At 37.4% G+C, this 14,318-nt stretch overlaps 2 protein-coding genes across 3 annotated transcripts; one reads left to right on the top strand and one right to left on the bottom strand.

Annotated features, from left to right (window-relative positions):
* Positions 1-3,913: 3,913 nt before the first annotated feature.
* LOC143846098 (reticulon-like protein B9) lies at positions 3,914-7,857 on the top strand. Its single transcript, XM_077354514.1, has 5 exons — positions 3,914-4,097; positions 4,238-4,418; positions 4,839-4,980; positions 5,124-5,193; positions 7,477-7,857. The coding sequence occupies exons 1-5, from the start codon at positions 3,995-3,997 to the stop codon at positions 7,650-7,652; spliced, it is 672 nt and encodes a 223-aa protein (XP_077210629.1). The 5' UTR covers positions 3,914-3,994; the 3' UTR covers positions 7,653-7,857.
* Positions 7,858-8,688: 831 nt separating this feature from the next.
* On the bottom strand, positions 8,689-13,982 carry LOC143892483 (small ribosomal subunit protein uS4y). Of its 2 annotated transcripts, XM_077397124.1 has the most exons (4): positions 13,824-13,982; positions 12,115-12,496; positions 9,622-9,821; positions 8,689-9,022 (listed from the first exon to the last, which is right to left on the bottom strand). In XM_077397124.1, the coding sequence occupies exons 1-3, from the start codon at positions 13,849-13,851 to the stop codon at positions 9,638-9,640; spliced, it is 594 nt and encodes a 197-aa protein (XP_077253239.1). In that variant the 5' UTR covers positions 13,852-13,982; the 3' UTR covers positions 8,689-9,022; positions 9,622-9,637. The 2 variants fall into 2 exon arrangements, with proteins under 2 accessions (XP_077253239.1, XP_077253238.1); XM_077397123.1 differs by lacking the exon at positions 8,689-9,022 and having other exon boundaries at positions 9,452-9,821.
* Positions 13,983-14,318: the final 336 nt, after the last annotated feature.

Here is a 14,318-nt window from a genome sequence, read left to right as displayed (position 1 = left end):
ATTATTTATTTATTTTTAAAAAGTGTTACAAAATTTTGTCCGAAAATTCGGTCCGGCATTTCGAACCAAATTACCAAATTTCAAATTTCGCAGAAATTTCGGTTTTCGGTGGAGTCCGAAACGGTTACCGAAACCAAAATTTTAAACCATGCTATAGAAGAACGGGATGTTAACTTACCAACTTCTCCAAAAGCTTATGCTGTTGGAGAAAGGCATTATTTATCTTTTATACTTTAACATTCCGCCGCACGTGTGGCCCACTTGGCAAACACGTGGCACATGTGGTCTCACTTTGAGCCGACCATCACATGTGGATTTTTGCTATCCGGGAGTTCGAACTCGAGACCTTTGGCTCGATTCCATGTTAACTTACCAACTTCTACAAAAGCTTGAGCTGTTGGAGAAATGAGTTATTTATCTTTTATACTTTAACACGGGATATAATGGAAACCCCTATAGTTTAGAGATCATCCTACGGAAATGATTTTTGAGGCACAACTTATTTGTGTTGTGGCCCATCAAATGGATGGTTTGGATCGTCGTATTGTGTAAGCCGTATGTTACTTTTTGAAAAATAGTTACGGGTTTAAACCATATAAAATCTCTTCTTGTCTTATTGTTTTTCATATTAAAATGAGGGAGGTTATAAATTCACCCCTATAGTTTATTCTTCTAGTATTTTTCAGATTAAAAAGTGTTTGGTGATAAATCCACCCTTTATTTTTTTTCGGTTGTCCCTTTTACATGTTAGCGGTGGTAAGAACTCTCTCTCTCTCTCTCCCGAAAATCACTCTCTCTTCACCTTCTATTCCGCTTACAACAACTAGCCCTCCCGAAAATCTCTTTCTCATGAATTAGGGTTTCTCATTCTAAAAGTAAATTTTGAAAAATACCATTCTGGAGACCGTTAGAAATTGTTGAGTTTCCGAAGCTATAAATATGGTAAAAAAAAAAGTTAATTTCTGGCAGATTTCTCTTCAGTAGAACCTCAACTTTTCCCGACTAGACCTGACTTTTCCCAACCGACCAGAACTTTACCGACTCGACCCCAAGTTTTCCCTTTTCATCTTTCTCTTTACATTTCTTTCCATCTTCCAATTTTCCACAGGCCGATTCTTTTTTTCCTTCCTCTACTTCCTCTTTTCCATTTTTCTATGATAAATTGGCTTATACCATATTAAATAATAAGTTTTTTTTTTTAGTTTAAATTCTAATAAAATCTGGGCAAAGTTCTGTTGGAAATAACGTGCTACAATGCCTCTAGAAAGTAGCTGGGAGTCTCCCAGCATGCAACAAAATTTGAAAACTCTTATCTCTGAAAAAATCAATTAAGCCAGACTTAATCTGATCTCAAGACGTGGTTTGCACTCAAATCTGAGATGGGTGCCCAAAAATTCAATCGTGTCTCCTTGAGGATGCCCCAAAAACATAAGTTTAAGTCCCCACAAATTGTACAGAGAAGAATCATTGAGTTAAAAGTGTAGCTTTAAAAACAATCCATCCAAGAGATCCTTACCACTGTAAGTCAGTAACTGGGTAACTCGAGAAAATTGGCAATGCAAAATTTTGAAGAAGATCAATAACAAACCTATATAATTGACCTACCAAGTGCTGTGGAGACTTCAATTGACTTAGACATTGCTGATATTTTTTAGTTTCACTCTTATGAACCATTGAACTCGAGGACGAGTACGCTCCAACCGGAGAGAAATAATGCATCCCATGACCTCCGCAATAACATCGTTAGCTAATGGGTGTTCAAAATCAAATTGGAGATCTAATACCCGAGGTGTCGTATTCAGCAAACCTCAAAAGTTGGATTCATGGATTAGGTAATTTTTGTAAAAAAAATTTAAAAAAAATTTAAATTTTAAATTTTAAAAGGTAATTTACGAAGTATCAAGGGTAATTTACAAAGACTCCTCATAAATTTCCCTTTTTTTAATTGTTTTCACTTCCTTATGGTGCCTATGATGAAAAAGACCAAATGCCCCCTTTTCTAATTTTTTCATCTCACCGGTGCTGACGACCATTGATGCAACTCGAAAGAGGAAGAAAAGAGGAAGAAAAGAGGAGGAAGAGGAGGAGGAAGAAAAGAGGAGGAAGTAGAGGGAGGAAAAAAAAGAATCATCCTATGGAAAAATGGAAGACGATGGAAAAAAAATGGAAAGAGAAAGATGAAGAAGGAAAAGTTGGGGTCGAGTCGGTAAAGTTGGGAAAAGTCAAGGTCGTTGGGAAAAGTTGTGGTTCTACTAAAGAGAAATCTGCCGGAAATCAACTTTTTAACCATATTTATAGCTTCGGAAACTCAACAATTTCATAATGGTCTACCGAATGGTATTTTCAAAATTTGCACATACAATGTGAAACACTAACTCATGAAAAAGAGATTTTCAGGAGGGCTAGTCGTCGTAAGCGGAATAGAAGGTGAAGAGAGAGTGATTTTCGGGAGGGAGTGACAGTGTGACACAGAGAGAGTAAGTGAGTGAGATTTTCAAGAGGGAGAGACGCAAGAGAGATTTTTTTAAGAGGAAGAGAAGCAAATAGAGAGATTTTCGGGAGGGATATGCAGAGAGATTTTCGTGAGAGAGAGTGGTGGGGAATCGAGAATACTACATCTTTGAGCAGTAACAAAAGCTGTCCATTTCGTCACCTCACGTATTCCATTATCGGGATTAAATTGAACCAAACACTGGTATCAGCAAAGACAGAATTAGATACCGATTCTGATTCCTGATTCCAGCAATCCAAATGCGCCGGTAATGTGGATGGATGGAGGGAGGTAGAGAGGGAGGGTGGAGAGAAAGAGAGCGCGCCGGGGGGGGGGGGGGGGGGGGGGTTGATTTTTGCCCCATTATATTTTGAAACTACGTAGATTGGAACTTTAAAAATAGAGGAGGCGCCTCCTTAAAAAAAGGGAATATCAGCTCCTCAAAGTCAAAACCTGTAAATTACTTAGCGGCCAAAAGGACAGGTAACCCACCTCGTAGTTTCAAAACTCCCGCTCGTCATCGTAGACTCCCTCTAGTGGACTCTCTTTTTTACGATGGACTCGTTCTTGTCCGGATTCCTTTTTAGCTCTACAAATCCAATCAAAACTTCTTTGACTCTCCTATGTTATGATTGTACCAACCAAGTACTCGACTGCATCATGCCAAGTGACTAGGATTTTTCTATGATTTATAGTGGCTTTATCAACATATGTGGATTACATTCTGGCCTTTTCATTCTCTAAATCTCCTTCTAAAAGGCACAATTTGGAGGGTTAGGATCATGCATATGACATGCATGAAGCCTCTCTCTCTCTCTCACTCTCTCTCTGTCTCTCTCTCTCTCACACACCCACACACATAAATAGAAACATACCAAGTCACAGGGTCCCACTATTTTCACCAATAGGTAGGGGTTCAACTAAGGTCAGGTTGAGGCCAACCGAGGAGCCATTACTCAACCCGAACCCTACCTGACCTGAGTTCCAACCCGAGGAACCTATTTTTCCAACCGAACCCGACCCAACCCAACCTGAGTTTTTAAGCTTAGTAAAATAAAAAATGATTAAAAATGTAGGATTTCACTCGGGTCAGGTTGCCAAAGCCCTCAACCCGAACTTGAACCCGACCCGAACTCAATTCTACCCTACTTTTTCTCGGGTTGAACCCGACCTCAGTAAAACCCCTACCAATAGGAGAGAATAAAGGAAAAGAAAAGATAGCATGGAAAGTATATTTATAGAGGCGCTGTGAAGCAAGCATGTTTTTTTTGATACTGTGTGAAGCAAGCATGTTGGGAACCCTAGTGGCCAACATTGCCAAGCCAAAGCCATTCCTTCCTTGCCATTCTTCTCTTTCTTTGCATCTAAACTTAGAATCTCCACTCTTTATATACCATAGCTCTTCCCACCACCCCATTGAAACCTGAAAAACACTAAGCCTTCGATCAGAGCCATTCCGCCACCCCATTGAAACCTGAAAACACCAACCCTTTGATCAAAGCCATGCCGACTTATTATTCTGATTCCGATGACCAGTCATCGTCATCCACCGTAAAACTCTTTGGTCGCCAAAGACCTCTGCACGCCGTTCTTGGAGGGGGAAGATGTACCACACTTAACACTTGTTCCCTCTAACATGCATTGGATGAATCTCCTCCATTTGGTTTTCCACTTATTTCGACTTATAATGATGTCCAAATAGTGTATTAGAGACTAATTTGAATTTAAATTTTGTGGCTTTGGCAGTTGCCGATGTGGTCCTATGGAGGAGCAGGAACTTATCGGCCGGACTTCTGGCCGGAATTACAGTAACATGGGCACTTTTTGAGGTGCTGGAGTATCATCTCCTAACACTTCTATGTTACATCACCATTATCGCCATGCTAGGAGTCTTCCTCTGGTCTAATGGTGCAGCTCTTTTTGATAGGTAACCCCTTCCTACACTATTTGGCGGGGTTTGGATGTAGAGAAAAGAAAATTAAGGAAAATAATATTTTCCATGGAAAATAAAATTCGAAGTCTAATAAGTTTGCAACAAGGAAAATTTTCAATTTTGGAAAAAGAAATCCATCAAAAATAAGTTTACCAAACTCTGCAAAAATAATTTTCCATGAAAAAAATCTGATTAAATTTCACCAGCATCCAAAATGGAGCGTTTTCCAGCATTTCCACCCCCTCTTTGTTTTAAGCTTTTCCAATTTGGGTATTGATTGCTATTGGGAATTGTGCCAGCCAATGAGAAATGTGTATAAGATAAAGACAGGAATATCAATATCCAAACAAGGGAGTGTGGATATCATCTTATCTGAACTTTATTGTAATGTAAATGCATTTGTTTTGTTGGCAGGGCTCCTCCTAAGATTCCTGAAATCATCCTATCTGAACGTGCCTTTAAAGAGGTAGCATCGGCATTTCATGCCAGACTCAGTTGGTTCTTGTCAATTTTCCTTGACATGGCGTGTGGAAAAGATATAATATCGTTCCTCTTGGTATTTGGATTTTCTTTTTTTTCTTCTTCTTCTTCTTCTTCTTCTTCTTCTTCTTCTTCTTCTTCTTCTTACTCTTGTTTTTATGTTATTCTTTCCCACACCCATATGAAAAGAGTAATGCTTCTTACTTCTTTTCTTTGCAGGTGATTAGTTCTCTCTGGATATTTTCAGTGATAGGAAGTTATTGCAGCTCTGCAAGTCTCCTATACACATGTAAAACTCCTATGATTTCCCCCATTTTCTTTCATGGTAATGATTAGGGATGTAAATAGATATTCGAAAATTCGATTTCCGTCTGCATCCGAATCCGTTTAAAGCGAATATTATCCGGATCCGTTTCAAGCGGATATTATCCGAATCCGTTTATGAGATATCCGGCTCTTCGCGGATGCGAATCTGGTAAATGGTATATCCGATCCGTTTAACATCCGAATCCGAGATTAAATCCTTTTTATTTATTATTAATAATATCAATAATATTTATTTTTAGTAATGACAAACTATCTTTTGTTTCTAAAAGAAAAGTGAATTTTCTTCTTAGAAAAAAACAAAAACAAAAATTGTTTTCGGTAGGAAATGAAGTAATCTCTCATTTTAAGGGCATTCTTGGAGTTTGACATGGCTTCTTTATGAAGCAACAAATGTGGGCTGTAGGATGAAAGAGACAAATGGATGATGGTGATTGAAAGAAGATGTCATACTCATTGATGGTAAATGGACGGCTCAGATGAATTTTCCAACTTAGGATTATATAAAAACCCAAAATGCAATTAAAAGATGGGACTTCTAAGGTTTGCAAGGAGAAGCAAGAGAGAGGAGAAATGAGGAGGCTGAGACAATATCTTCGGCATTCCTTGGTGCCTCCAACCCCACCAAAATCCATTGCCACCCCCTCTCCCCCTTCTCACAGCCACCTCCATTACCGCCAGCACCTCCATCTCTAACCCAATCCCCATCTCCATCCCCATTTCTCTTCATCTTCCACAATCATCATTCCCACTTCCCCTATTCAAAATAGCCCAAACTCATTCCACATATACATAAAAAAAAATAAAAAAATAAAACCCAAAGACCACTACCAACACCATCATCCATCCTCACCGCCTCTCTCACTCTCTCTGCCTTTGTTTTAAAAGGAAGAAGATGATCTCATATATTTTAGGGTTTGAGAGTTAATTTTGTGAAGAGAAGGTAGAGGTCTGGTTTTAGGGTTTGAAAAATTTATTCGAGGAGTAACAAGGGGAATAAAGATAAAGTGCTGCAATAAAATGTTCGAATTTACAGGATAAACGGATACGGATAATATCCGACGGATAAGAATTCAGTAACAGAAATTAAATATCCGTCAAATTCGAATCTGAATCCGGATAGTGTATACTGTAATCGAATTCGGATATAGCCGTATCCGATTCGAATTCGATCCGTTTACACCCCTAGTAATGATATTTGCACTTTTGTTTCAACAATGGCATTCCTCTCACCCACTAAAAAAAAAAAAAAACGTATAAAGTAGTTGTCATTGACAAAGCATGGGATACCACTTTATTACATCTCTTCTATACTAAAAGAGAAATGATTGAGGTAATACGATTTTTGTTCCCCTAAAACTACATTGTTTGATTCATGCTTACCAGGTCGGAAAAAAAATTAGGGAAGCAGAACAGAAAACGAAAAAACAGAAAACACATGGAAAGAATAGAGAGGAAACAAAAAACAAGAAAGCAATAAAAAAAAATCTTATAACGTATTCGGAAACGTTTTAGAAATACCTTAGAAACGGGAAAGTGATAGAAAATCTTATGAGAAACACATTGAGAAACGTCTTATAAACACATTAGAAACATTTCAAAAATGATAGAAAAACGATACCGAAAACAGATAGAAACATACGGAAAATACTAGAGAAATATGTGAGAGAAATGCACCTAATTTATTTTCATAATTTTTAGTTAAATTAGCCATACATGGATAATTGGATTTTTTTTTTACTTATTTCTAATATTTTATTGTTTTCTTTTTAAATATGTATTCCACAATTTTTTCAATGTCACTTTTGCAAAACATATTTCGTGTGCTTCACACATGTTTCCCATGTGTTTCTCACGTGTTTCCCATAAATTTATCACATCATTCTCATATGTTCTGTTTCTTACATGTTTTACAAATGTTTCACATAAGTTCCCTAATGTGTTTCTCACATGTTTTAGCAATGATGCTTTCCTCTAGTATTTCCAACTGTTATCAACCTCACAAATTGGAGGGTTTTAAGCATGCCTATGATCTTGACTCTATTACCTACCCGGTGGGACCATTATGAACGAGCCATGGTGCAAAAAAGTGCAACACTTGAATGATCCTAGCCATATAAATGGTCCCTACTTTAAATTAGTTGTATTGTTATTGGGTGCCTTCTCTTTTCTAGTATCTATAGAAAGATTAAATAAAATAGTTTTTCTCCAGTATGATTATTCTTTTTCTTGTTTAATGTGTAACCAGGCTTTCTCGGCATCCATATAGTGCCTTTCTTGTATGAGAGGTATGAGCATGACGTGGACTATCTTGCAAATAAGGGATATCGGGAGCTGAAGAAATTATACAGGAAATTTGAACCCCAGCTTCTTAACAAGATTCCAAGGGGACCAGTGAAGGACAAGGAGAGGAAATTCAAATAAACCAGAGCTAAACCCTGGGATGATTGGCCTTTACAATTATGAAATAACAGATCCCTTGTGAATATGATTGCTTTTCGATTACCGTAAGGAGTTGATGTTGAATGTGGCTTATTATTGTTATTTTACAAGATGCACAGATCCTATAAAATTATTATGATCAAGCTCAAGTTAGAAAATATAGGGAGAACTACAGTTTTATGTATAACCCTTCATAAGGTCGATCGAAAGCATATGAATCATGATCATGGAATGGATTCACTGTAGCATAGTTGCCAGAATAGAAAGCAAGAGCGAGAAGTGGCACAGGAAGTGAAAGCTTTACAAAAGTAACGATATATATGAAAAACGTCATTGAAAGTAAACATGAATCATATAACAAACCTCATTAAACGAGAACATGAAGCGTATAGAAAGAGCAGAGTTATAGTAGCTTTTGGTTAATGTAGGTAAGAATTACACGTAATAATAAAGATTGATAAGATTTACAAATTCCAGGTTATTTATGTAGATTTAATGTTAAGTTTTTTTAAAACATGTAACATTGAAACTTAAGATGAATTTTTAAGTTTTAAATACACTCATTTGTTTTCAAACACACTCCTTGAGATGCTATTATGAAAGAGAAATCACTCTTTTAGGAAAAAATAATCACTGAAATAAGAGGCCTAAATAAGAAATTTACTCTTAATCAAGAGGAAATGTGAAGCAAGTGGGAAGTGTTTGGAAAGCGTGCTGCCCCTAAATTTGATAAGAGAAAAGAACTTAGATTCTGAGTGAAACGACCCTCCTATCTAATGAGGAAGTTCAAGGAACTATGCAGCGTGGTGTATACAAGACTGCCTTGTGTAGTAATCTAACATGGAAAGAAAAAAAATGAACAAACTTTAGAGTATAGTAGCTGGTACTAATAGGAAAGTGACACTTTGGAACTTCTCATTTATCAAACCAGAGAACCTGCTATGCATGCAGCACTCTATATGTTTTCACATCATCCTCAAAAATCCACTCAATGGTATGGTAAGACTCACAAAATATGTATAGAAACACCCACATGTGATGATTGAATAGATCGGTTTGCACCACTTTCTAAATCAATCTAGTTATACAAAGCTGCCATTTTTAGCCTGCCCTAAGCAACTACTCTCGCAGTCAACCAAGTGCAAAAACTGAACACTAACCCATACTAATAAGCAATTATCAGCTACAATTCAAATGCAAAATATTGATATTGAGCATTCCAATGTAATGGGGAAAGCAAATAACAGAAAACATGGATGTGATCGGTCCACTGATCTGACTTTTGGCCCCACCTTGATCCAATGATCCCACAGGCATCAGCATCATCTGGATCCTTCAACTCAGGTGTTGTCCTGATTATGATATGAAGGGCCCAACAAATCAGTGTCTTGGATCAGTTAATATTGTAGATGAGTAGTTTGCGTCATCGAATAATGCTAGCTCCACTATATAGTTTATGCGTATATTCTATTTGTAGGAGGCTGAAAACACATACAGACACCCTTGGGTCCATTTGGAAGCATCTTGCATTTTGGAAAATTTACAGCAGACAAGGACTGCCATGTATAGAGTAAATGACACCCAAACAATACAAGGAAATGGAAAATGTGTCCTTTTACTTTACTTTTCCCACTTTTTGGCGCATCCAAATGGACCCAGGGAATCAGAAGAACAATATCGGATAGCCATATACTCAATCAATACCCCCGTCATATTTGAGCATTTATAAATCCAAAAATTTTGCTAAAATAAAGTTTGCATTAGTATACCAGGCCAAAATCTGTTCACTCAATCAATAATACCCCATCATATTTGAGAATTTCAGCAACAAAGAAAATATCCTTCATCCCCATGATCAAGTAATATCAGACAAGTCTTTATCTAACCTCTAAAAACCATGAAGATGTCTCTAGATAAAACAAAGCATAAAAAGCATGACTACTAACATTACCGTAAAGATTGACGGCTTAGTCCTCATCCTCCTCATCGCCATCACCACCAGAAGCCTTCTTGGCTGCTGCCTTCTGGTTCTTTCGCTTAACCCGTCCAGGGCGTCCTCCTCCAAGCGGACTTGTCAGTGAGAAGTCAATATGCTTTTGGCTATCTACTCGAACCATGAAAGAGGGGATATTCACCACTTGGCGCCCAACCCTGAGTAAATTTGGTGATATTTAGATATTCAATAGTTTTTCACATAACCAACACTTATATTTATGAGTACGGTAACTGACAAAATGTCCACAATCACTTAACTGCTCTCTAAATGCTAATAATATTTTCATTACAAGCTAAAAAATTACCCTAGCATTAAAGTCCAACTGACATAGCTAGGGCCAAATCCAACTATCAGATGTTAGAAACAACAAAAAAAACTAAACCAGTCAGATGAATTGTTGAAGACGCCTACATTATCCCTTGATTTCAAATTGGGAAGCAACATTCCCAATGAAGAAAGAGATTTCTTCTAATGCATTCTATTCTAACTAGAAAACTCCTCATTCTACGAAAGCACAAAGGTGACAAACGGCAGTAGAAGAAAGTCCCTTTGTTTTGTCCGAATGAAAGACTCTTGGGGTTTTAGTGTATAACAATCCTCTCATTCTCTAGCAATTTCACCTTTTGCTGAACTGTAACTCTAGTCAGAACTAGAAAAAATATTGATGTAACCAGGATTTTTTTATCAGAGATAAAAAATAAACTTTCACACATCCTATCAGCCAACCCCAAACTAATAAGCATTGCCCAAAAGTGAAACAATATGAGTTAATATTAGACAATACAATCTGATGCACAGTTTTTCTTTTTCTTTTTCTGGAAAAGAGATATAATATTAAGAAAGAAAGAACAATGAAACGAGTAAAAGCCATAGGGGTAAACAAACAGCCACATGAGCAACCAAGATACTACAAAATCCGCTCTCATTCCACAACAGACACAATATGGGCATTCAGTCTGCAACTTTCAGGTTCATATACGTTAGGCCCCATTTATGTGACACGAATTCTGATGATTTTGGCACCTGTGTCAGATTCGACCCTCATACCCGTACCCATGCTACATAGGGCCCCATTGCTAAACATGCAATCTACAACTTCCTCAGTGCACATAGGAGACCATGATCACATCGATTTGGGAAAAAAATGACTCATTTATATTTTTCATCAAGTAGTGTCCATAATCTTGAGGAAGGATGATCCACTGATCAATGAAACCTTTCACCATTCAAAAAAGGATAATAACTTTTTTGAGGAACTCATCAAACAAGAGGAATTTAGTCCTATTTCCATTAATCAATTAAAAGGATCCAGTAGTTGATTTCCTGTAAGATACAATTCCTACATTAGGGTAAATCTACTACAAAAGCCTTCATGGGATGCATGAACCAATTTTATTGACAAAACATCCCATGGCCAGTCAATCAACAATGTTCTCAGTGTGCTGTACAATTAACATGAGCAATCCAAAATCCAGATAAATATGACAGGAATGGTTCATGAAATGATTCCCTTCAAAGCCCCAGAGAAATGCCTTTCAGCATAAACTCCTTTAAAACTGAACATTGTTATTACTCTCATGGCATATTCCCCGAAGACCTGAAAAACCCAACATCCAATAAGGCTAGAGCACAATCATACTGTTTGGTGGCTCCTGTCTAAGGTGTGGTTTGCAGTTCAATAAAAGATTTTCTAGATTTTGATGTGATGAATGGAAACAGTGCAACAGGTTCGAAAACACTTACACTTCAAGGTTACAAATGACACAATTCCTTTCCATGGTAACATCCAAATTTGAAACAATAAATATAGACTAAAAGAGCATAATTCAGGGCCTACCAAAACAAGGACAGCAAACATTAGATGCACGATTTGTAGAGTACACTAACATGTGCCAGTCCTAGAATAAAAATGACCTAGGGGAACAGTGAATAAATGTCTCTTAAGGTCAATCAAGAAAATGAGTGGCAAACTTTTCTCAGCTCTCCATTCACCATTTTCATTACTCTCAAAGCCTAATATGTGCTTTAGATACATGATTTGGACAGCACAACAACATGCACCAGTCCTCTAGAACTACAAGGACCTAGGGGAACCGTGAATAAACTTCTCTTTAAGTTTATTCAAAGTAATGAATTGGCCAACTCTTCTTTGCTCGCCATTCACCATTCTCCCTACTCCCAAAACCTGACATGTAATGAATAATAGGAAGCTACTTTAACAACAATTCAAGTTTGTTACCAACAAACAGAAGCAAAACCTAAGATGGATAACATTTGTACAAAGCCCATTAAATCTTTTAACAAACAAGACAGTAGCCAAACATACAACATAACATAGGCTCCATATAACAAGGTAAAAAGGATAAAACTATTCAAAGTAAAAACAAGATTTCCAAAACATTATTTAATACATACATCATAACATGAGAACATAGCAGTGTTAGTCACCTAATATGCCTCTGCCTGATAAGCACACGGGCATGATGGATTGACTTTGCCATCCCCGACTTAAACACAAGTGTTTGGAGACGGCGCTCGAGGAAGTTCTCCACAGTCAAGGCCAGAACATAATCGAGCTTGTTCTGGCTCTCATCCAGGAGCCCATACCTATTCATTCGACGGAGGAGCGCCTCACCCTCAAAAATACGACGTTGGTTCTTCTCGTCGAGCGTAAGGAGCATCCTTGCAGCATTACGGATTCGGCTCAAAACATATTGAACCCTCCAAAGCTCTCTCTTGCACCGGAGCCCGTACTCACCAACAAGCTTGAGCTCAGCATCCAGACGTTCCTTTTCGTATGGACGGCGAGGCTTCTTGAATGTCTTTCCATCTGAAAACATCCAAGCCTAGGGTTAATTACATCTTGATATTGGGAAAAGATTGGTGTGAATAAAGAAGCTTCTTAAAATCACTAAGAGGCACCCAAAGGAACCAAATACATTTTCAGTAAAGAAACACATAAAATGTAGATATCACCCATAAATCATCAGCACTTGAACCTTGAAGTTGATGATTCGCAGAACGAAAACTATCTTTGCCCTTTTATTCCAAATACCATCAAGATATCAAGCATATCCACTATAGCCCTGTTCGTTTAAGATTATGCCAACCAATTTTGAGTCCAAAACCAATTATTGGCCTCAAAATTAAACATAATTTTGAATCCAATAATTGGTTTTGGACTCACAATCGGCTGGCATAATCTTAAACGAACAGGGCATGTAATTTTAGGCCAATAATTAGTTTTGGACTCGCAGTCGGTTGTCAAAATCTAAAACAAACAGGGCCTAAACTAAGTATCCAGATGAAAAAGAAAACATAAATGCTTGTTCAATTTTCTTTTTTCAGAACACCATCAATATTGCACGCATGTTCATGTATGATATATCAACATAACTACCGGATAAATGATGATGGTGTTCAAGATCCAAAAAGAAACCACACTATATTACTGAAAAAAGAAAACAATGCAACTTGTTACATAGATTTACATTAAAATGAAAATCTCTGACTATCTAAATTTCCTAGTGGAACATTAAATGAGAATCACTGAATTTCTAAATTTCTTATTTTTTTTTCCTATTGAAATTTATCAAATCAACTCAGTTACCCATAACTATAAACTCTGTCGATACAAAAACCCAATTTTGCCAAAACTAAAAATAAAAGATAAACCCTAAGAACTGTTTGGATACAAGGATTTAATAATCCAGGATTGTAACTCTGATTTTTATAAGAAAAATCCTGGATTGTACATTTTCAGGATTGTAAAATCCAGGTTTTAGCTTGTAAAATCCTGGATTATAAAATCCATATAACCAAACGGTCATTAAAAGATCAAAAACTCCATAACTAGGGTAACAGGAAGATCCAAGTTGAAAAAAGGCTCCAATGCGATAAAAACGGATACACGAAAAGATAAGATCTCGTTCGAAGAGAAAAGGAACGAGAGAAATAGAAATGGCAGAGAAAGACAAGATCTCATGATGTAACAACTCAAAACCCTAAGAAAATGTAGATCGATAGACTCCAATCTTCCTAAATAGTATTCAACTGAAAGAACAATTAAAGGAAAAAAAAATGAATTCCAGTAAGATAACAACATTACTGAAAATAGGAAAAAAAAAAACAATCGAGATCTGGAAGAGAGAGATTACAGTTTCGGTAGAAGTTGACGTGGACCATGGCCGCGGCCTCTAGGTCTCTGCTCTGGAGTCGAAAGAGAGAGAAAGGAGCAGCGAATAGAGAATAAAAATGCCTCTATACAAGTATTTCTACGGGGTAACAAAAACCCTAGCCTCTGTTAAAGTGGGTCCGGGCCTTCTTAAAGTCCGATTAGAACTCGGGGTGCAACTAGGGTCGGGCTAACTAGGTTTCTTGACAACCCCTCAACTTTTTTGACATTTTCAACTCTAACCTGACTTTTAAAAGCCACCAACTACACCCTTGAGGTTAAGATTTGTATAAGGTCACCCCCTCTTTTGAAACACTATTAATGCTAATGAAGACTCATACCCCCCTCCAAACCCATACCCAAATCCAAACACTACCAAAAACATGGTGGTCCCACATTGTTTGGATGATCCAAAGCGTTCATTTGATGGGCCCTGACATAGATAGGGTGTGCCCAAAAATCAGCTCCATAGGATCAT

Source organism: Tasmannia lanceolata, unplaced genomic scaffold (assembly GCF_043159265.1).
Source record: "Tasmannia lanceolata isolate RefF3 unplaced genomic scaffold, GAP_Taslan_0.1 ptg000015l, whole genome shotgun sequence".
In the NCBI taxonomy this organism is placed as follows: Eukaryota; Viridiplantae; Streptophyta; class Magnoliopsida; order Canellales; family Winteraceae; genus Tasmannia; species Tasmannia lanceolata.
This window is presented reverse-complemented; position numbering and strand designations above follow the sequence as displayed.